Source organism: Pholis gunnellus, assembly GCF_910591455.1.
Source record: "Pholis gunnellus genome assembly, chromosome: 15".
Lineage (NCBI taxonomy): Eukaryota > Metazoa > Chordata > Actinopteri > Perciformes > Pholidae > Pholis > Pholis gunnellus.
In genome coordinates, this window is record NC_136542.1 from 17,526,896 (window position 1) to 17,549,400 (window position 22,505).

Here is a 22,505-nt window from a genome sequence, read left to right on the forward strand (position 1 = left end):
TGTGTGTGTGTGTGTGTGTGTGTGGGGTGGGGGGATGAAGTGGGGAGGTTAAATCACGGGGCTGAACATCTTGACAGCTCTTTTGGGAGGTGAGGATGGAGGATCATCGTTCCACGACACTTCTGCCACGGGGGGGGGGGGGGAGGGTATACTGCTGCTCAGCCCCCCCCCCCCCCCCCCCCCCCACACACACACACACACACACCTTTTAACTGCCTCTGCTTCACATTTCTCACTACCACAGCATGTCACTGGACTACTCTGTACAGTGCCTCATTTGAAATGGATGTCTGGCATTGCTATTCACTTGAGGTACTATGATGTTTGTATTACACCAGTGGTCCTCAGCAGTTTTTATTTGTTTTGTTTTATCAGATGTACCCTTAAAGCAATTGTTTCAATATTTCTTCACACAGTTGAACTAGTTCTGTTCAGGCAGGTGAGGTCCTGGATTCTTGAACCATTTATCCATCACATGACCCTAACGATGGAACATGTTCTTCATTACTTATTTCAATCATTTATCTTTTATTCCCGGCTATTTCACCGTTCATCCAATACTTTTCGTTTACTAATTCAGATGCATAGCCATTAGGATCTAATATACTAAAATACTATTTGAATATTTTCTTTTCATTAGTTTCTGCCATCCATCAACCATTTACCCATTATTGTTTTCTGAACCGTTTTCACGATGGATGTATTACTTTAACTTTTCCCTGCTCACTAGTTTTCGCTCACCCAATTGCGATGCATGTCAGCGGATTTTGTATGTGTTTTTTTTTTTTTTTTTTCAAAATCAAATCATCGTTTCAATTTTTTTCAAATACGTGGGGCTACTCTGCATTCTTCTCTCGAACCCCCCGACAACTGCAGAAGTACTCCTGAGGTACCAGTGCACCCTGGTTGGGAATCTCTGTACTACACAATAGTACAGCGTGTGTGTGTGTGTGTGTGTGTGTGTGTGTGTCTGCATACAAAATACAATGCTCTCTCTTACTCTCTGTCCCTTCACTCCCCCCACCCCCTTGTGCTTAAGGCAAAGAGGACTTGCCAACTCACACACACACACACACACACACACACACAGTGAGAGAGGAGAGCTGTCATTTGTCAACAAGGAACTTTGGCAGCTCACCGTTGCCATGGGAACTGTCTGTTGCTGAGGACTGGTTTTGCATCACAAGGTCCTCGAATTGGCTCCAAAGCCTCGGAGGTCCCACCCCTCCTCCACCCGCCTCACCTCCGTCTCTCACAGCTTCAGACATATTGTCAGGATTTTCTTTTCCCCCCCCCCCCCCCCCTCCCCACTTTTATTTTCCTCCCTGTTCTGCTGTCTTCCACCTCAGAGACAGAATTCCTCTGTTTCATCCCCAGTCAGCTCTTCTCATTAGCAGGGAGATCTGTATGTGCTCTGAGGCTTACACAAGCGACATGATGGATGGATGGATGGATGGATCTTGCGGTATTGCTCCTTTTACTTTACTACATGCAAATATTGCCGATCTTTTTCTTTCTTCTGGTGAGTGAAGATTAGTGACATGTACGTGCCCTGCAATTAGAATTAAAAAGCCAAACGACTTGGCATCAGTGTAGATCCCGGACAATAGAGATCAGATGAAAGAGGATGATATATCAGAGAGAACGTGGTGCATACAACCAGTATGCACAGTTGCGTTAAACAAGGACTACAGCAGTGATTTGCGCTCTGCAAGTGCTTACAGATTATTATGCCTGAATTTTCATCCATGTCACTGCAGCTCAAGCCCAACGAGTCGATCCCCATAGGATCAATTTCATTTAGCTTACATAACAACCACAGCTCTCTGGCTGCGGTTGATGTTTCTGGGTCTCTCCCTCCAGCATAATGCGCCTGTATTTTCAGTGCAGAAAGAAGCTGCTGGTGTTTGATAAACACTTGCAATGTGGCGGATGTCCTCAATCCTCGACTGTGAAGCTCTCTCCCTTTCACCACCAGCGAGTCCTTCACGGTACACAGGCAAAGTTGTGTGTGTGTGAGTTGCGACCGGAGATGAAAGAGATGCATTTTACTGGCATACGGCACCTGAATTTGAAGATTTGTGGCGTCTTCATCTTCGACTAAAAACTGAAATGGAAAAAAGCTCTGATGAAACCGCTGTACGTTTGCTACCCAGCACCAAACAGCAGGCTATGTGGGGAAAACAGTGGAGCATTCAGCAGCTGAAGAGAGTGCTGGTGGAGACCAACACAGAGACAAAAGTTGAGTTAATATTGGACTTAAAACAAGACTCCAAATACGTGCTTATTCTTTCTGCTGGATGTGGAAACAGACAACTATATGTTAACTCGTTCATCATAACTGTCGAACATTTTAGTGAAGGAGGTATGTATGCGAACTACTCTCATCAACATGATAGCCTACTCTAAGCATGTTTAGTGTGGTGTATATACAGTATATGTGTATATATATATATATATTTTTTTTCTTCTCACATTTAGATCACAACTTCCATCTAACCTCAAGTTCACAGTTATCATGTACCATGAATTAAACTTAAACAAAGGTTCATTAGCAGTCGTGCTAGTCATGATAATCATTTCTGAAAATCTCGTTTGTCGTTCAGTCCCTGTGACATTTATTTTCTCCTCTCATCAGTGTTTAATCGCTGGGTAAAAAAAGCAACTTGTGTCATTGGTGACACAGCTTTTCAGAGCGAGTGAGCAAGTAAAGGATCCAGCTGAGTAGGAGTAGTGTGAAGGGGAAGCAGGCAACGTGAAAGGCCACACCCTGTTTGAAGACTTAATATCTTTGGCGACGATTGTCGAGGCCTTGAATCAGTCCCCTTGTTTCTGCATAACGGCAATGAGGCCTGACGGACCTGAGGGAGAGAATGAGGTTAAACGTTGGAGGAGGGGAACGAACAGCCTGAGAGCATCCACAAAATGTCCTCATTCAACCTTGTTCTATATCTGTCCTGCCGCATCCTCGTTTCCCCTCCACGCCGACTGTACTACCTCTGGGATCAGCTGGTAAGCTACGCATCTCTTCACCCCCTTTTGGCCCACTGTCCTATTTTGTCAAGTCATGTCCTTTCCTGCTCTGCACCACGATCTCTTGAAGCCGTGAAAGTAGAAGGGCAATCCGGAAGGATGGGATGGAGTAACGGAAATGTTGAAAAACCGTCGATAGAGGACGACCCGGCATCTCTTGATGTGTGGATGTTAGCTTTTGATCTAACCCTTTAAGTCTTCCCCTGCTTTTACGAGCAGTTTTCTCTCTTCAATTCTGACTCTAAAATGTCAACCCTTTTCCTTTTGGATGCATTTAATGTATGAGGCAAGCCAGGTCATCTGTGTCTGATTAATGCCACTCTCCTGGTCCCTCGGGTTCTTTGTCTCCTACCCAAAGCACAGTTTGTCTCGGATTGCAGCAATTGTGTTTTGAAGCGCATATATGTCGTGCAACCAACCTGAAAGATGGTGCGGACAGAAGGAATTCAGCGGGGCACTTTATAACAACACACAACAGCAACTGAATTGTGATTCGCCGATAATAGCGACATACTGTCTAGTGGTCAAATCAACACCAAACATTTTATGAATGCTTCCTTATGCTCTGGCAGCTTGTAACAGCAGTATGAGTTGAGTGAATTTTAACATTATAGTCCAACATTTTTGAAATGATGCATCCAGTGTCTATACTAGAAAAGATGACCGATACTGCTCCTGTGTCCGTACGCTGAAACAGGAACTGTAGCCGCATCCTATTTAGCTCAACTAAAATGAAACCGGTAACAGAGAGAAACAGTTGGCTCTGTCTAAACATAAAACTAATTTGCCAACTAGCACCTATGAAGCTCAATATCCTGTTTAATTGAAACTAAAACAGAAGTGTAAAAACTACAAATAGTTAATTCCCTGACTATACAATACTTTTTTTATAACATACTATACTATGACTTTAATACTTTCTATGACGCCCGCGTCTACAATGCATTTTAAACATGGATCATAAAAAAAGTTACATATATGCAAGAACAACACCAAATTATTTCCTGTGAATCATTCAGCTTAAAACTTTTTAAATTGTAGGAGCGCAGTGGGACAGAGAGCCGTGGCTTTATTATGCTTCGAGAATGAATAAGTTGAACATAGAGCTGACTCAGGAGGACTTATGCAATATGCCATTCAGACAGGTGAGTACATCAAACTCACTGAACTCTCTCTCCAGATGAGCACCAGTAGCCATTGTGTTGCATAGCAACATAGCGTAGCGTTTGTGCTATGCTGTGTGTATAAACTGAGAGTCTCTTCTCTCCTGTCATATGTGTCATCGTGGCCTTCTACCGCTGTGGAGTTCTTATTGTTTAAACATGCCCATGTTGTCCGCTTTGGTGATGCTTTATTCTGCCGTTGATCGTAGAAGGAGTGGCAGGCGGCTTTATAACACTTGTTGCACCTGATAGGACGTCCATAGACTTTTTATTTATTTATTGCTGGTCATTTTGGTTGAGTTGTCTGAGTATTTCTGGTTAATTCTGGTGAGGCTACACCGAGGAAGGTGTAATGTGATGTTAATGTTATCCTTTTTTTAAAATGTAACGCAGTTTTTAACTGACCTGCTTTTTAATTAAGTACATTTTTACACTTGTATTTTTGTGTAAATTTACTGTAATAAATATGATTAGGAAAATGATCATCATGGCAGTCTTAAGTTTACTTGTAATAAATGGACTATGACTTGTCAAAACTTCAGTATGGCCCTTTAATGCTGCACCATGACAAATGTGTGCACTTTGGTGCAAAATGCTGCCAAAGTAGGAAGGCTTCATCCATCACAAATCCGGTAGGGTGCGATAATGTTAGTTAGCTCAATGCTGTTTTCCCTGCTGGGGTTGAGGTGATGACAAGTGGCAGCCGTGGGTTTTTATGTACATCTTGTGACACACCAACCTGTTGAGTACAGATAAAAACAAAATGTTGTCATCAGTTTGTAATTTTCCCTGATGAAACATTCCTACGTCAGTGATACATTTTCTGCTGGACCTTAGGTTGTCTGTCTTCCTGTGGAGACCACTTCTGCGGTAATAGTGTGTGTGTGTGTGTGTGTGTGTGTGTGTGTGTGTGTGTGTCAGCCAAACCTCCCTACTGTATCTTGGCACATCTCCAGTTATAGCTCAAGAAGCTGTGCTGTGGCCTTACTGTCCATGAAACAGCAGTGTATGCTCATTAACACACACACACACACACACACACACACACACACACACACACACACACACAGACAGTCCTTTTATGTGCATGCATTTGCAGACATAAACTCTCACAGACACGTTAACGGAAACCCAACAACACAAATGCAAACCCAACACATACAGTAAGTGTTTGTAATCCAGAGGTTTGTCAATGGGGCGGTTCTTTAGAGAGGCGCAGTCAGTTCTGACTCTCAGGCCTCAACACCCTGTGTGGTTTTATTTATTTGGTGTGTGAGGTCTCCTTCTCTGTCAGTTTCTATCCCTCGCGCCCAGACTTCCCATTCACGCCCTCCACTTGGTTTTCCTCCCAGCGGTCCTACAGGTTCCTTTCAGAAAACGTTGCCAGCTTGCCACAGGTTGGACAGGAATAACAGTCGGGCTCTCCAAGTTCAACAGCGATCTTGTCGTGCCACCTGAAAGACCCTCTTGCTTCCTCTGGGCCGCTCAAAGAATGTGTCTCCAGTCCTCTGAGAAATGGCGCGCGGTCTGCGCACACAACCAAACAGACCTGCGCCGCATGTCGAAATGAACATCTAGATGTCATTTTCACACACAGACACGTGTGGAAGGTGTAACCTTTATGCGCACAAAGGAGACACGCACAGGCAAGCTCTCGCTGTGGTGATTTTCAGGGACAGTCCTGAGAACACTGCGTCTATTGTTCGCAGGCTTTGTGGGTCCCAAAGAAAGCGGTTAACTGTTTGCCCAAAGAGAGAGAGAGTTTCTACACACCAGTGAAGCTACAGTCAATCCTCTAACTGCTGCCACATGGTGAGCTCTCTTAATGGCATACAGTAGAGAGCATCCCCCCCCAACCCATTTGACTTCTTAACAGCTTTTGCCAAGAAGTAATATAGATGCCGCTAAAGTAATACTGTAGGCCTTTGTAATGTGATAATTATACAACTGCAAGTTGGTTGATTCACAATCAGATAATGCTGGCGAGTTTCACAGCACTTTAACATCCAGGCTGTGGAGGGTGGATGAGGTATTTTTTTATATATTTGAATGCTAGTGTTATGAGATAGAATGGCTTCCACATTAACAGAGGCTGGTCATCTGTTGCAGGGGGCTGCAGACAGTAATAAACATGTTCTTTGCACTGTTAGTGGAAAGCCTTTCTGATTGACACTAGAGAGCACAGCACATAAAACAACCCGCACATTTGCATATCCCAAACAAAGAGACTTTCATGTAGAACAGGTCATCTCCCCCCTAACATGCACTAAGCAGACTAAATGTTTTCATCTAACTGTGTGGTTGCTATGTAGTTACACTACCAAAGGAAAGTTCTGCTGAGGGATTGTTGGTATTGTTTCAACAACCATCTTCCATAAATTGTAGTTCAAACGTGCACTCTGCTCACCAAACGGAGAAGTTCTCCTTTTATAAGACACTGAAAGCATGATTTGTGTTCCCAGAAAGGCCGGCAACTTTTGTTTTGATTCAACCGAACTGCAATTTTAATAAATGTACAGATGGTGTTGTCAACAAAGCCCCCTTTTTTGCTGAACAAGGTCTTTGTTGATGCATTTCGTAAAGCCACTGGAAAATCACATTAGAGCTGGTTTTAATCTCTTTCCTCTTTTCTTCGACTAACATTGCTTTTTAAATGCTTTTTCACTGGTGAATCACTACGTGGGAGTTATTTTCTCTATGGCTCTAATTTAAACCTTGGTCATGAGTGGGTGTGATACCAGTGATACAACTAAATGGTACATGTACCCTGCCTCTTACTTCAAATTAATGCAAAAGTAGTGATTTGGGTAGAACTCAAATTAGATGAAAGCATAGAAAAACTGGCACAATTTGCTGTGAAAAGGAGTTTGGACATTAGTATTTTCATTGGTTCTGTGTATTTATAACAGTAGTAAATGAAAGTGTTCAAGACTGGAATGACAACTCTACGTTATTGTTTTCTTTTTCCTTCAGATTCACTGTAGTGGTGTTGTGTATGGTTCAGCAAGGTACTTTTGACCTAAATCCTGTTGCAAGAGCTCCTTGTTTGTCTGGACTGGAGCTGTAATTCTTACCTAAACAGCGAAAACACAGAAGCCAAAGAGGCCGAATAAGAATTTAGCTGGAGTTTCAGGTTATCTGAGGCTGAGAGGAGCCATAGAAATGACTCAGTGGGCCGTCTGAGTCATAGCTTTAATATGCTGGCAGACTGAGAGCTCTGACTGAGGCTTACACTTATTTGAATACAGCCATTGGTGACTTGGTTGAATTGTGTGTGAAATGTTGTAGTTGCATGTGAATAACTCTTTGTGCACATGTCAGCTGTAAATAAAACTGGAAAACAAGTTGAATTTCAAGATGTGCTGGCTTGGGAGGGCCTGGTACCTTCACTTCTGGTCACAGACAGAACCTATGGCCTTTGGAAATCCAAGGTTATCTCAGAATAACTGTCTCATAATAGGTTCAAAAAGGTCACAATATTTTATGTCAAAATATAATAAAAAGGTCACAGTATAGTCTGTAACAAAAGTGATAATATGCTAATGTATACTACGTAAGAAAGTTAATAAAAAGCCACAGTATAGTATGTCAAAACGGTTATACAAAAAACCTACTATATAGTACTTCAAAAAAGTTATAGTATATTTAAAAAAAAAATCAAAAGCCTTAGTATAAAATGTCAAACAAGGCATACTATAGCATGTCAATTAAGTCATATTATAGTATGTCAAAGGAATCGTAAAAAGTCATCGTGTAATATGTCAAAAAAGTCATAAACATTTCATAGTATGCTGACAGAGGCCAAAGAACCCATCATATAGTATGTGAAAATAGTAATACGGTTGATGGTATAGTATGCCGATATCTTAAAATAGCTACAATAGCAAAGTATGTCATAAAAAAAGTCATGAAACAGTTTACACATTATCTGGTGCAAGTGCGAACCTGTGTAAGTTTAGAAGGTGATTGAAGGCCCCTCGTCTCTACCGTCACCACTTTCTACTGAAACATACTCATGTGATACAACCTTGAAGTGAAGAGTCATCCCTTCAGTGCCTGCCTGAACATCATGCTATTTCCCTAACCATTACATTTCAGCATGCTCTTTAATATACAGTATGTCCGCAAAAATAAACTTTTGCTGCGCTCTTAAATCTGTCTCTGCATGCTCTCAAATCCTGCAGATGATTATTATATGATTACATTATTACAGCATAAATTAGTTTTGTCCTTGTTCAATCCATATTGATTTCCGTATTTCTTTCATCTGTATATGTGTGTGTGTGTGTGTGCGCGAGCTGTGCAACTGAGGGGAACTCTTTCATTTCTTTGATTCAGGACCCACAACAGGCTAAGCGTTGTCCAGTCGCGGGCCTCCAGCCAGAAGGCTTCCTTCACTCTTCAGGCTTGATTGTTCTTCAGGCCTTCTCTGCGCAGCGGGAGGATGTTGGCTGTTTCTTGATTCTCATACCCGTCCCTCTAGACACATACGGGCACACAAACACACACAGAGTACAGAGAAACGCACACCATTCATATGGGAAAGAATGGGCCCAGTCTGGATGAGGCTATTCCCCTGCGTAACACTAGACAAGATATTCAATATCTCCAGCCCTCTCTGACTAAACAGTGTCTTGGCACAGGCTGAGTGGAGGGCTGGAAAACCCCAGAGCTGCTGTTAAGTTTTTGCTGTGACCCACTCTTTTATTATAACGACTCTATAAATGCTTACAGACCCTCAACTTGGCCCCGTGTCGAGGAGGGAATTCAAGAAAGTCCTGTTACACAAACACATCATGTACACATCACAGCAAGCGCACATGCACGCAAGCAGGACTCAACAGAGGTGAAGATACGACAAAACACGCAAGCGATCTACTCTTTCATTCCGTCCACTTTTTCTCATCATGAGTCAAGAAATGACAACTCGGAAAGAGACAACTGGGACTCCTTAGTCTTGATCCTCTGCCTCAACACACACACACACACACACACACACACACACACACACACACACACACACACACACACACACACACACACACACACACACACACACACACACACAGATACACACACACCCAACACAGGGGGATTGAAAAATGAGAGCCAGGCTTTTAGTGCCATAGATTCACATGACAAACACATAAAAACATAATCTCTCATGCGCCCTGGAAAGAAAATGATCAGTGATGTGGGAGGAAGAAGTAAAAAGATGGGAGAGGTGGAGGGGGACAGAGAGCAGTTCAGTGAGTTTATAGCAAGTTGTTTTTTTCCACATCTATTGTTTCTGCCAGTGCTGTAATAGAGGCTATCAAAGCACTCGGAGGCCCTCACCTTTAAGGGTTTGCAGCCACTCACCACGTGCTCTGAGCAGCCTTGGAAACTCACAGGAAGATAAATAAAAATCAGGATTTGAGGGTTTGTTTTTTTTCTCGACACCCCCTCCCTATTCTTCCCCTACCTTTAACATCTGGAAAACCATCATCTGGCAGCAGTGGATGCAACTGAAGCCAGTAAGATACTGTCTGACCCCCCCCCCCCCCTTCTCAGCGTTCTCTCTTTCAACACCTCTGGATTCCTGCTGCATCTTTTTCCACTCTCACTTCAAAGGTTTCACCTATTTCATGTGTCTTCTGAGGTCGTCTCGCTTCTCTGTTAAGTGGTTTTGTTGGCAAAGATGTAGACGTTTTTTTACTTCTTGTTGCTCACCTTCTATTGTCTACCTCTAATGTCCTTTTCTTTATTTAAGGAAGTCATCAAAGACGTCCTTATCGTTTTCTCTCTCTTCTCCATCAACTCCTGCTTAAGCTAGGTTGGTGAATTTTACTGGAAAATAATAGTAGTACTCAAGCGAATAGTTGGACATTTTTGTTGAGAGTTAAATAATATCGATACCGCTCGTATGTCTGTTCTGAAGCAGCTTGTAAGCTTAGCTTAGCATAAGGACTGGAAACCAAAGCAAACAGCTGGCCTGACTCTGTCCAAAGATAACCAAACCCGCCTACCGCCTCATGAATTAACGCATAATACTATAATAATTGTAATCCTTACGAAAACTGATGTATAGAAACAACGCGTTGTGGTTTACGAGAAATATTGATCTACTCCTCTCAATTTTCGTCAAGAAAACAAATGAGTGTATTTCCTATAATGTCGTAACATTTCTTTAAAGCTTGGAAAAAACAGTTGTATTAGCCTAGCATTTAGCATTAGCATTAGCATTTAGCATTTACAAATGATAATAGGTTAGCTAATACGTTACCAAACTTTTACATCGCAATTCGCTAACTTTTCTATTGTTGGTTGTGGTAACCTACACAGACTTCATCAGAGCTTTTTTCGCCTGCTATGTCTGAAGTGAGATTGATGAGAATAGTTTAACCTTCGAGTGAGAGAGCTAACCAACACAGTGAAGTTGAGGGCTGTAAAACCAAAACAACTAGCTGAAAGAGGCTAAACCCAACCGGAGAGCCGAAGGGAACTGCAGTGGGGTGTGTTTGTCACTATGTATAACCACTTTCACATTACCCAAAGTCATTTGTCCACCGTTATGGATCAGCTAACACATTATGGCAGTAATGCTCATTGAATGAAGAAAGAGAAACCAAGAAATGCATAAATAAACATTCTAAGGACTTTTGAGGTCCAGGTCAAACACAACTCCTGCTACTGTGTCCGGATGGACCCAAACCAGACAAGCACCAACTAGTAATAGTATACTGTATATGTTGTGTTATTGTAATTGATAGAAAAGTGTATGACTTTTCAAGACAGCAAAGAGCTAGAAAAAAAAGAAGTCTGGAAGAGAAACTGCTCTTTATGTCTTGTTAGTTTCAAACAAGTCCTCCCATAGTCTAAATTCAAGGATCTGAAGTATTACAACAGACCATTGTGAGCTTTTAGCCAACAACCTTGGGTTTTTCCAGACCTCTGTTCTGGTTACAGAAGATTACCTCCAAACAAACGGCTGTTGCATTGCTCTCTGTTTCCCAGGAACAACTGAGAGTACACGGAGAGTTTTGATACACAAAGTATAGACGACAGAGTGTAAAGATGCAGTATTGAAACAGTCGGTGATGTCAGTAAAACTGTAGGTTACTGAATTGAGGAATGGATCTCGTCACCTTCTTGTCGAACGCAAGGCCAGAAAATCAAAAAGTAACTTTAATGTGAAAGTGCCATAACCTAGAACTATACAAGAACACACTGCATGGCATACATAGTTCATGTGACATTGTTTCTTCTCTCCTTTAAAGGCTCTTCAGTATAACCATTATTAGTCATAATTACTCATCTCCTTCTTTCCAGCCAATCTGTCTCTCTCAGCTCTCTCTGTTTTTGTTTGATTTGGCCAATGGCGTGCTGTGAAAGCGATCCTCCCCAGTAAAGCCAGCCACGGTTGACCATTTCGACTCCCCTAACTGGAGCAAAGCAAAGCAGAGCAGCCACATCTGGCAAACGGTTCTCACATCTGGTTTGTGTATCAGCTCCATCGCACGGCCGTCTAACACAGAGTCTGATCGCATACCTCGGAGACATGGGACGAGATGAGCTACAGACAATCCACTCCAGGGAAGACAAGCTGGAGGATGGTGAGCAAGTTCATGTTCGGAGGTCAGACGGACAAGGCAGGAAATGTCACTCACTGACAGAATGTGAAGAAGCGGTTTGTTTTATTGGGGCTGAGGACTTTCTACTGGTCTTTGAATTGTAATTTGTTGCAGCAGTGTCTAGAAAGAGAGCTAGAAGGTAAACACTTTTCAATCTTAAACAAAAAAACAAAAACAAAGTCAACTAAATGTGAAGGCCTTGGGTCTTTAAAGCGGGTTATCAAAGAGTTTAGCAATCACAATGAAACATCATTGAGACCAAACCAGTGGCATTTAAATGAAATGAGACATTAAGAACTTGCTTAGAACAGTTAAAGTATCACAAATATTTATATAGGTATAAAGATACACTTAATCTTACAAAAAGCAGAAGTTCACTAATGGACTTTGGTCCTCATCTGTGGGATTTTGACTGCTTGTCAATACATGTAATGTAATACCGCCCTCTAGTGTCCAACCTGTATTCTGCACTTAGGAGGACAATGGCTGATGTCGGTATTAGGATCTCATTTTGATGGAATAACGTGGCAATTGCTGTCATATAATATCTAGAAATGATCTCGACTACAATTTACAGTTTTTATCAGCTGCTTTGACACAGTTGTCATGATAAACATTGAAATGCAGAATTAAAATATACAAGTACAAATATCTTGACTTGATCCAGTAAAAAAAAAAGAAAGAGTCAGCTCCTGCAATCAACATGAACCTCAAATGCAAAATACACGAGGCAGCTGCCATAACCGTTCAAAGATAAAGGTGTACTTGGTTGCAGTAATAGTAACATTAAAAGAGCTGATACATCTTCTAATGGTATCACATCATGTCACAGAAACATGACATTGAAAATAAAAATGTCAGAACCAGGTTACTTATTTCAAAATATTTTTTTTTTATTTCATGCAAAAGAATTCCAACAATCAGTGTTCATTACAAAATGTTTGCAATTTTTTTGGCAACATATAAGACTGTTGTGAAATACTTTTCAAACTTCAAAGCCACTGAAACCACTTTCTGAACCTGCTGTTGATCTGAACCACAAACTGCTGCGCTCCGTACATGTGGTTCCACACTTGAATGCACCGTGCGCTCTACTTTAGGCAAACAGCAGTATTTCTCTCCGACAGAGTTCCTTTCTCATTCCAGTGAAAAACACATTTTTAATTTGGAGCCAAAGCAAACATATTTGAACCTGGATTATGCAGAAAATAAATGAATCTTTCTTCAGGTTTCCCTTATTATCTAGGTAAACTCAATTATTTGAGTGCAGCACGATTGAATAACATTTAAGTTTCAAACATTCCAACATCGAGCAGAAAACAACACACTTCAAATATCTTTGGTTGATAACAATTTTAAAGACAGTTGGGTTTTCCACGTTATTACTGTAATGCAACCGTTTGCATTTTTTTTACCAGCACTCACCTTAAAGTCACTGACTTCATGAGTATGCTTACAATGACTCTGCTCTCTGGATGTGGATGAATCCTCAATAAGACTAATAACGGCTGACTCTCACTCCTACCCTGCTGTACGCTCATTACTGACCAGAACATCTCAAGGCTGTTTTTGGCTTGAATAAAACACATTTAAATCGTACCATAAAATGAGCAAAACTAGAGAATCGTTAAACAAAACCTCAATTGTTACTAAAAAAAAGATTCCATTGAAAAATGAGAAGTTAGCAGAAATCCTTTCATTGTTTTAGCTTCAGAGGAGGTCAGAGGTCATTTAGCTCTGGAGCTGGAGGGGATTTGGTGAGGTAGCCAAGAGTCCTTCAGAGTGGAGGATTGTTGATTGGACTAACAGTGCTTGTGCGACACTCCAAACAGCATAACATGGCCTTTTTAAGGGGATTCACAATCTTCACTAGCTGATCTCTTTTTATAAGTGACGTCCACAAAAGGTGTGTCAGATTACTATTGAACATCGGGGGACTCGCATAAAAGTAAAGTAATGAATTGAAACTGCCGTCACGCTCTGCCAGATTTACCTGAACTTAAAGAAAGGCAGTCGGCCAGAATGAGATTGTTTTTTCCCCTTTTCCAGCTCAAAAATACAAGCAAAAGAACGACTACCGTATTCACAAGACACAGCTGCTTTGTTTTTAAGACCCTTGTGGTAAACTTAAAAAATACAATTGTCTTAAGAATATATCTCAGCACTTTGGACATAACTGGCGATTAATATCAAGTGTTCCATCATGAGGAATATCACAGATGAACAGCACCGTTTTGAATGTTCATTGCGGGTTTCACAGTTCAGAAAGGCGGGAAGCGGGGTGGGAATAAGGTAAACACAAAAGCAGCAAATGCCAGATATGAACAAAACAGTGGACCAATACATTTTGAATATATATATGTTTTTTGACCTTTTTGTGCCATCAACACACCAAAACAGCGTTGGTGGTGAGATGCCATGCAATGTCTATGGAAAGCTGCGGGCAGTTTGATTCTGTGGCCAAACTCAAAGTTGAGGATAGTTGAACTTTTAGCGGCTCGAGATTACCTGCAGCCAATCAGTGAACAGTGCTGTGACATGGTGACCTATGTTACAAAGAATTTCTTCCCGCCTGAAACACATGAACACGCCTCCGGGCCGCAGAAAACTAATTATTCACAGCTGCCTGGTGTGTTTCTGGCATTAGTTACCATTTGAGCATTTGAGGAACTCACTGGGTTTGAAGTCAAACGAGATCAGAATCAACCAATTGTTTCTGGTAAAGCCAAACATGTTACCACACAGCTATAAATTACACCTTTCCCGACCATAGAAAAATCCCTGTTAATACATGTTCTTATATATATATCTTTTTCTTTTCTTTTTTTACAAAGATAAAATATTTTTAAAAAGGTATTCAAATATAACTTTGCCCAAATCTGGATGACAGTCGGAGCATATTAAGGGCTATTATTGTCTAAGCAGCGTGTTTGTGTGTTGCAGGTTGGTTGGTAGGGCTCTTAGGCTGTTTTCTTACAGACGTGGATGAAGTAGCACGGGGCCTTGGACTGGCCAGGGACGTACGTCTGGAAATCTCCGTAGACACTGTGCTCCATTTTGCCGTTGAAGGCCTCCTTCAGTAAACCTTTAAAGCTCTCCAGACAATGAGGGTAGTAGGACAAACGGAATTTACTGTGGAGGACAAAGCATGCACACATTAGAACTTTCTCCAACCAAGGGTTCTATTGTGTCTAACATGTCTGGTGAGAAGGTAAGGGACGTCAAAAAACAACATCACAAGAGAGTCTTCACAGTGAAAAAAAAAACAAGCCAGACGGTAAGACAAAACACTTGAGAAGGAAAAGGTGAAAGGAGAAAAGGGTTCACCGTCATGATTATATCCTAACACATGCATGTTGATAAATCATTTCATTTGATAAATTGCTCTGAATTTGCACTAAAAGGACAAGTATCAGGAAGCTTGACGCACTTAGCTCTTGAACAAATATCTGCAGTTACGGCAAGGCCAGGCCATTTGTTTATATGGAACATTTCCTATCCAGTTGCAGGGCATACTGCTGTACATAAGAAGCTATCTAAAACACGAGGGGGTCAGCCGATTGGTTCACACGCATATTAAAGAGTTACATTGTCCATTTAAAAATGATATTTATTCTGGAGGCTATATAACATGATGGAAAAATAATGCGCGCCGGGAAACTATGAGGTGAGAGCGTAATCACAGTGAACAGTGACGATATGAATACAGTTTAGAATTTCAACAGGATTTGCAATACGAGTAAAGTTACCGTCACTTTCTGCTTCTATTTGATGAGAACAATAAAGACGTATAAGAAACTGTGTCGTACCTTTCTGACCTCTTTCGTAGCAGGTTTAGTTTATGCAAGAGCAGTTTATTGGAACGGAGAAGTTCCACGACAGGATGTCAGTGCACGCTGTGACGGGCCGATAATGAGAAGGCATGCCGTCTTGGCCCCGCCCCTGGCGCTGATCAGCTAATCGTTAGTCCGCCACGTCGCTCATTTGCTCGATTGATTTTTCAAGCGAGAGGCCGCTGCTTCAGGTCACGATCCCAGACTAATCAGTGAACTCCGTTGGTGGAGCTGGGCAGACTCAAAGGTCTGGGCCCAAGCAAATTCTGTCTTTATATCAACACTGGCAGACAGTTATTGTTCACTGTGATGATGCTGACACTTTGTGGTTTCCCAACCCAACGCGCGTACATTAGCCGGTTGCAGTATTTATTCCATCACGTTCTAAAGCCTTCAGGAGAATATATTTTTTCCTTTTAAAATGGCCGCTGTTCCCCTTTAACCGAAACTTCCCTGCTTCTAGCTAGAGAACCCGCCTGTCGTGCCTGTGTACCGTATGAGGCCGTGCACATTATTAGGCAAGACTGCTTAATGTCAATACTAGATTGTATTTCATTTCCTGGATTCACCAAAAACAGACGTCAATTTCTGGGCACGTCGCGCATTAGCATCTACTCAACTGATTCTCCAGAATATGCATTCTATTGAGATATCAAAACATAAAGTTATAGATAAGTAGCCGTGACTGTTGGCACGTTTAAGCTGCCTTCGAGGTTTTGTGAGCAGTGTTGATCTACCTGACTTCAGGAAGATTTTGGATGGTGGCCTTTGGCACTTGGATGGTGTAGTCCAAAGTAATCATATGGGGCTTATTGTCGACCCACAGCACCGAAGTGGAGATGTCCTGAGTTAGATCACTCTGCAACACAAACATTTAGGAAACATGGTGGTGAGTATTAGGCACCAAAATACTTCTCACAACCTTTCCTCTTTTCTTCAGTAGTGACCAAGAGTGAGTAGCGACAAACAAAACCAGGAGGTAGCTCTTACTGTTGGACCATGAGAGCAGACTCTGGGATTACAGAGGCATCAGAAGTGGATCTTGCTCAGGCACACGACTGTTGACTCAGTATTTCTATTTAGGCCTCCCAGCTGGTTAGTTCTTGCATTGGCTGGATTAAAGAATATGGAGCTTGTTTTGTGAAAAAATAAAACAAATACGCCTCATTGCTGTTGGCACCTGCTGTTATATCTTCATATTTCCAGATTAAAATCTTTCCGCTCTTGCCGATAAGATGAGATAATAAATTGCAGGACTGGTTGTTTGTTTGAACCCAGACATATGCTGTCATGGTACAATACTCCATGGGAATAAATGTGCATTTTAGCTACAAATAAGCCACACATAATTTTAAGCCACATAAACACACCCAGCTTATTTTTCAATTTTCCCCCCAAAAAAACGCCAAATTCATCCACATTTCCTTCTGTTTTCCTAGGGCCACTTTCATTGAAAACCTCACAATATCCGGCAGGCTCTAGATAGAGATTTAGGTCTTACACTAAGCTGCTGCTAGGGATGGTGTAAATAAACCATCCATAAGCAATTCTGTCTGTCCAACTCCACTTCACAAAGCAACGGAAAGTCGGATACAGCAGACTTTTAAATTAAAAACTGACTTTTTTTTTTGTATTATTCTGCGGATGGCCTTGTTTTGCTTTGACATCTTTAAATAGTCTCTTACAAGTTTGTGATGCATTTCACTTTTCTTCGAGAATCATTCCAAAAACTACCCTGTTCATATATATATATATATATATATATATATATATATAGATATATATATATATATATATATATATATATATATATATAGATATATATATATATATATATCCCCGGGTGATGCAGCAGAGGAGACAGCCAGTGGCCAGAAACGTGAGACAGCACCTACCTGTCACTAAAAGCATCCCCGCCCTTAATTATGCTGAACTTTGAGCCTAAATATAATTTAAACAGGCGATGTAAGAGCCATATTCAATTTGCTATTACATATTTACATGTTTAACTTTAATCACATCTGTTTCTACGTTGAATGTTACAAGGATGTTGTTATAATTTGTTATAGTAAGAAATACACGTAAGTGTCAGACTGCCGTCACTTTAAGGACACTTTGCGACAGTTAGTGACGGTTAGTTAGTAGTATGTGGAGCAGAATGGAGCCGCACAGTTTTCCGACCGTGACAGATGGAATGTGCTACGTGGATTAACCTGTGGACCCTTAAAGTGTGTCGAGGTAATCGGGATACTTTTAGGAATGAAGGAAGTCGTTTCACTAACATGTACAAAGGAAATTGGATAATAAAAACACGTATTGCTTTCACCTACGAGCGATGTCGGTGTGAGCTTTGTGCTTAGGACCAGAAACACGCGTCAACTTAAGGTTTACATTCTGCTAAAGGTTTGGACGCTACAGGCGAGTTATACAAAAGCTCACCTCCATACAGTTGTCAATTGCTGTGGTGAACAAAAATGATTTTTGGGGCTCTATGGAGATTCTTGCTTTTGGGCACTTCCATTTGGGCTTCACTTTTCAACACCGGAGGTTGCCGCTTGGGACGGACACATGATTTGTTTGAAACACAAAGAACTGATCCCACTCTGGCTTCCCACCAACGCATGCAGCCTGTTTGTTGGAGAGTTTGACGAAGCCACAGCTACCAGCTACCAGGTACTAAGCCCTGGGCCACTGCACGTCTAACAGTTATCCAAATCATGAAAGATATTTAATGCTAAGCGGGTAGATGGGAGTGCTGACAGCTGTGATCTTCAGCTGCTGGTGAAATTCAGATACAGGGGAATAAGGTTGGATGGGTCTAAATGTCATTTTGCACCACTGTAAAGACAACATTAAGTCTCGTACCTTATAGTAGATATTTTTGCCTTGTGGTGCCTGGCCGGTCTCTAGGATGAAGTCGTAATTACGGTGGTCGATGATGAGGATCCCACCTGGTCTGACCATACTGGCAATATTCTGAAGGGCCAGCTTTTGGTCACTCTGGTCCCCTGAGAGCAATAAACATGAACATGCACCATCAACGGAATCATCTTCAATTAAATCACATTGTTTGAATAAGAGATTATGTGACCAGCCACTGGTTAACCATTAGCATCACTTGAAGGACGCATTGAGTTTGGGTGGAGGAGAATGAATCCCATACTGTACATCTTTGGTTCTTACTGGGATCGAAGGTTTTCTTTCAGTGTCAACCAGCAAATTCAAGAACAATGTGAAAAAGGGTCATCGGAAGAATGTATTGCTTAAGTAATGGTTCTGTCCCTTGACCTCTCACGTACCTTTAAAGTCTGGTAAGTGGGCGAAGGAGTTTCCGAGGCAGATAACAGCATCAAAGCCAGCCCCTGGTTTCTGAATATCCTCCGATAACGTCAACCAGTTGGCCTCTTCAATCACTGAGGACGAGAGGGACAAGCACAAGAGAGTCAAAACAAGACAGGAACATAAAGAGGAAACCATAAGGATGTCACCTAAAGAACGATCTAAAATGTCATGCTCAGTTTATCCCACAAAGACACTGGTTTAACTTACTTTCAAGTGTTTTGAAAATTCAACCATGACAATTCTATCTCAACAAAAGGGAAAATGGCGTACCCCACTGGTCGAACGCTGGTTCTTTTCTTCTCTCCCATCTTGACTTCAGCGCGTACTTGAGCATTTTGTCGCTGGCATCCACGCTCACCATATTAAAGCCCTCCTCCACCAACATGATGGAGTCCACTCTACAAAGTGACACACATAATATCTTTCAATACACGTTCTGTGTAAAATACCAGCGTAACCTCGCGAGCTCTGCTAACAACACACCCGAGACATGCATTTCTGAAAGGCTTTATCAAGTTCCTGAAGAAATATGAGGGAAAACGTTGTACAAATTCAACTCAGACCCCTCCATGTGTCACTGATTTGACTGTATGTCAACAATGCGTATGTGTTGTAAAGGTATATTAACATAAAGTGACAACAGAACTAATATTTCCTCATCTCCAAAAGCAAAGCAGTCTGTTAGGAATGTCATCAACACCGTAATGTTTTACAGAAGTAAAGAGATGGTTGATATTTGATAGCAAGTTGCTCCTCATGCTTTAAAAAGCCTGGCAGAGCAGCATGAACATATTCAAATAGTTACTAGTTGTGAGTTAATGCTCAGCAATATGCAAGAGCTACGGAATAATTCAAACGTCTGAATCAAATTGCTGCACAGTCCACGTTAAAGAGCAACTCAGGAGCAAGAATCATTGCACAATACCTGCAAAGATTAACAGCGACTGGGCAGCTGCAAGAGATTATACAACAGCATAGAAATACTTTTTATACATTTTAATAACGCTGTATGCAGCACGACCAAGCAAACCAACAGTAAGAATGCAGAGTGCAACTGTATAATTGTAGCTCGAGTTAAATCACGTTCTTTAGTTTAAAAGGAAACATTTTTTACAAGCTTGGGTCACTTGCAATTACGCAAAAAAACAAAACTCAAGCAAAGCAAAAGCACTAAAAAAAAAAAAACTGCTCCATGGTTTAGATCAAGGAAATGAATCTGCAGGTTAAGATGATTGTATCCTTAATAGAAAGCACGATTCTTTTTGCTCTTGCTTAAATCGCCACCAAATCCGATGGCAGAACAACTGGAGAGCCTTGCACCACGGGCACATTTAGACAGCCAAAAATAGTGGGGCCACGTGTAACCTCATTCCACTGGGAACGTGTTTACGTCGCCCCGGATGGCTGTGCTGCTGAAAGAGACACGCTTTTACTATAGAGCGTGTTCACACACACACACATAAAAAATGATAATGTTGCATCTACCAGACATAAATGCCAATGTAGGTGAATTGGAGGGCTACACGGACAGGTTCAAGTATATTGTCCCCTCGCCTGAGTTCAGCCAATGGCCTTGCTGTTGTTCCAGGGTACAGATACATTATCAGGAGAGGTAAACAGATTGCATGGAACCAGTCAAAACTCCTTTTCAGCAACCCAGGACCAGTTTATCAACCACTGGAACCTTCACCTGCTATCACACACACACACACACACACACACACACACACACACACACACACACACACACACACACACACACACACACACACACACACACACACACACACACACACACACACACACACACACACACACACACACACACACACACACACGTAGCAGATAATAGCCTCTAAAGCAAACAGCACATCTCCCCTGTCAGTGGCCTCAAGTTGATTAGAATGTGGGTAGCTGGTGTACATTTAAAAGGCAGAACATGAATACAGATTTGCACAACAGATCTTGAGGCTTTTGTTTAGGCCGATTAAAACTTCTCAGTTGAAACATAAAGGCACTTTTAAACAACAGCCTGAACTGGTGGTTCCAGTTCCAGACTGCTGCCAGAGGCAGGAACTGTCACAGTGGCTGGTGCAACTCTGCACTTTCATTCATTGCTCTCTGGTTGACATTCCAGGAATGTCAAACTAACATTATCTATAAAAAAATAATCCAGTTTATTTATTCCTGAACAAAATAGGCATGTTTAGTACTTTTACATGATGAATTATCTGATCTATTTAATGCTAGTCTAAACATGCTTATATTTTGCTCTTTAAAGTACAATAAAGTAAACAAATATAGACCGAAATGAGAAACATTTTACACAATGAGACTGTGCTATAGAGCTGCATGATCAGTCTGTACATTCACACCCATTCAGGAACCTGGAGTGTAGTTATGGAAGCCCATACATGGCCACAGGGTGCGGTCTTCAATTCGGCATATGCATCACTTATTTTAACACAGTTGCTACACATTAAAATGATGATATTGAAATAACGGAGACTTGATGTATATAACTAATGCCGAATTAAAGACAGGGGCGTGCAAGTGTAGAACAGGTATACAGGTGCTGACTGAAGGCGTTATTTTTGCTGGTATATAAGGGTTTTCATTTAATTGAACAAATGTGTGATGTAGTCTGGCGAAACGTTCGCACCAGCTCAAATGTAAGCCCCTCTCCAACGTGCCAGTGTGAAACTGCTGAGTCAGCCTGACATTACCCTGTTCCGCAGGCTACATCCAGTATTCTCCGCACCCCTTGCTCTTTCAGCAGAGCCACCACCCAGCTTTTGTATTCCGCCGTCCTACTCTGCGTGTCTCCGATGTACAGCTCCCAGACTTTCGCTGCTTTGCCGTCGGCGTACTGGTCCGGAAGACCCTCGGCACCAACACCGAGAGAGCGGGTCCTGAACACGCCGTCGGCTGACATGCTGCTGCTTTACTTTCTCTTGCTCGGCTTGCTCGGCGAACGAATGAGGTATTCAGCGACCTGACTGCTTTGCGTGTGTGTAGGAAAACGGGGTACTTATAGTCTAACAGCACTCTCTCCACATGCTAGCCCTGATTCCGGTTGTTATTACGTATATGAGCGACAAAGGGGGCGGACAAACTTTAACCCAATGGCACGACGCTATGGACTGACGCCTTCTTTCTGATTGGATGACGTAAGGGGAGACGGTCTCCACTTCCGTGTTTACTTTAACGCCTGTTTTATTACCCTAAAATAGCCTCCCAGGATCATTTACAGTACACTACGGTGCATTATAAAGTAACGTACAATCAGGTAGTTTAGGTAATAGATGTTTAGGTTAGGGACATGTTTGAGGTAAGCAAGACTGCTGAATAAGATTTGTGGTGAGCCAGCCGAATAGAAGGATTGGCCTGTGAGGTTCAACTCAGGGCACAAAAAGCTTTTTACACTCTTCCCACTCATCATTCAACATTTCATCAGACAGCTTGGACACATTGCTTATGAAACACAGGATATACTATGTCAACGTTTTACAAACTTATAA

The 22,505-nt window shown here is 41.8% G+C and overlaps 1 protein-coding gene across 1 annotated transcript; it reads right to left on the reverse strand.

Moving 5' to 3' along the window:
* Positions 1-12,687: 12,687 nt before the first annotated feature.
* Positions 12,688-22,054, reverse strand: gnmt (glycine N-methyltransferase). Its single transcript, XM_079174934.1, has 6 exons — positions 21,711-22,054; positions 19,255-19,382; positions 18,942-19,055; positions 18,508-18,650; positions 16,380-16,501; positions 12,688-14,941 (listed from the first exon to the last, which is right to left on the reverse strand). Exons 1-6 carry the CDS (start codon positions 21,917-21,919, stop codon positions 14,770-14,772), a joined length of 888 nt encoding a protein of 295 aa, XP_079031060.1. The 5' UTR covers positions 21,920-22,054; the 3' UTR covers positions 12,688-14,769.
* Positions 22,055-22,505: the final 451 nt, after the last annotated feature.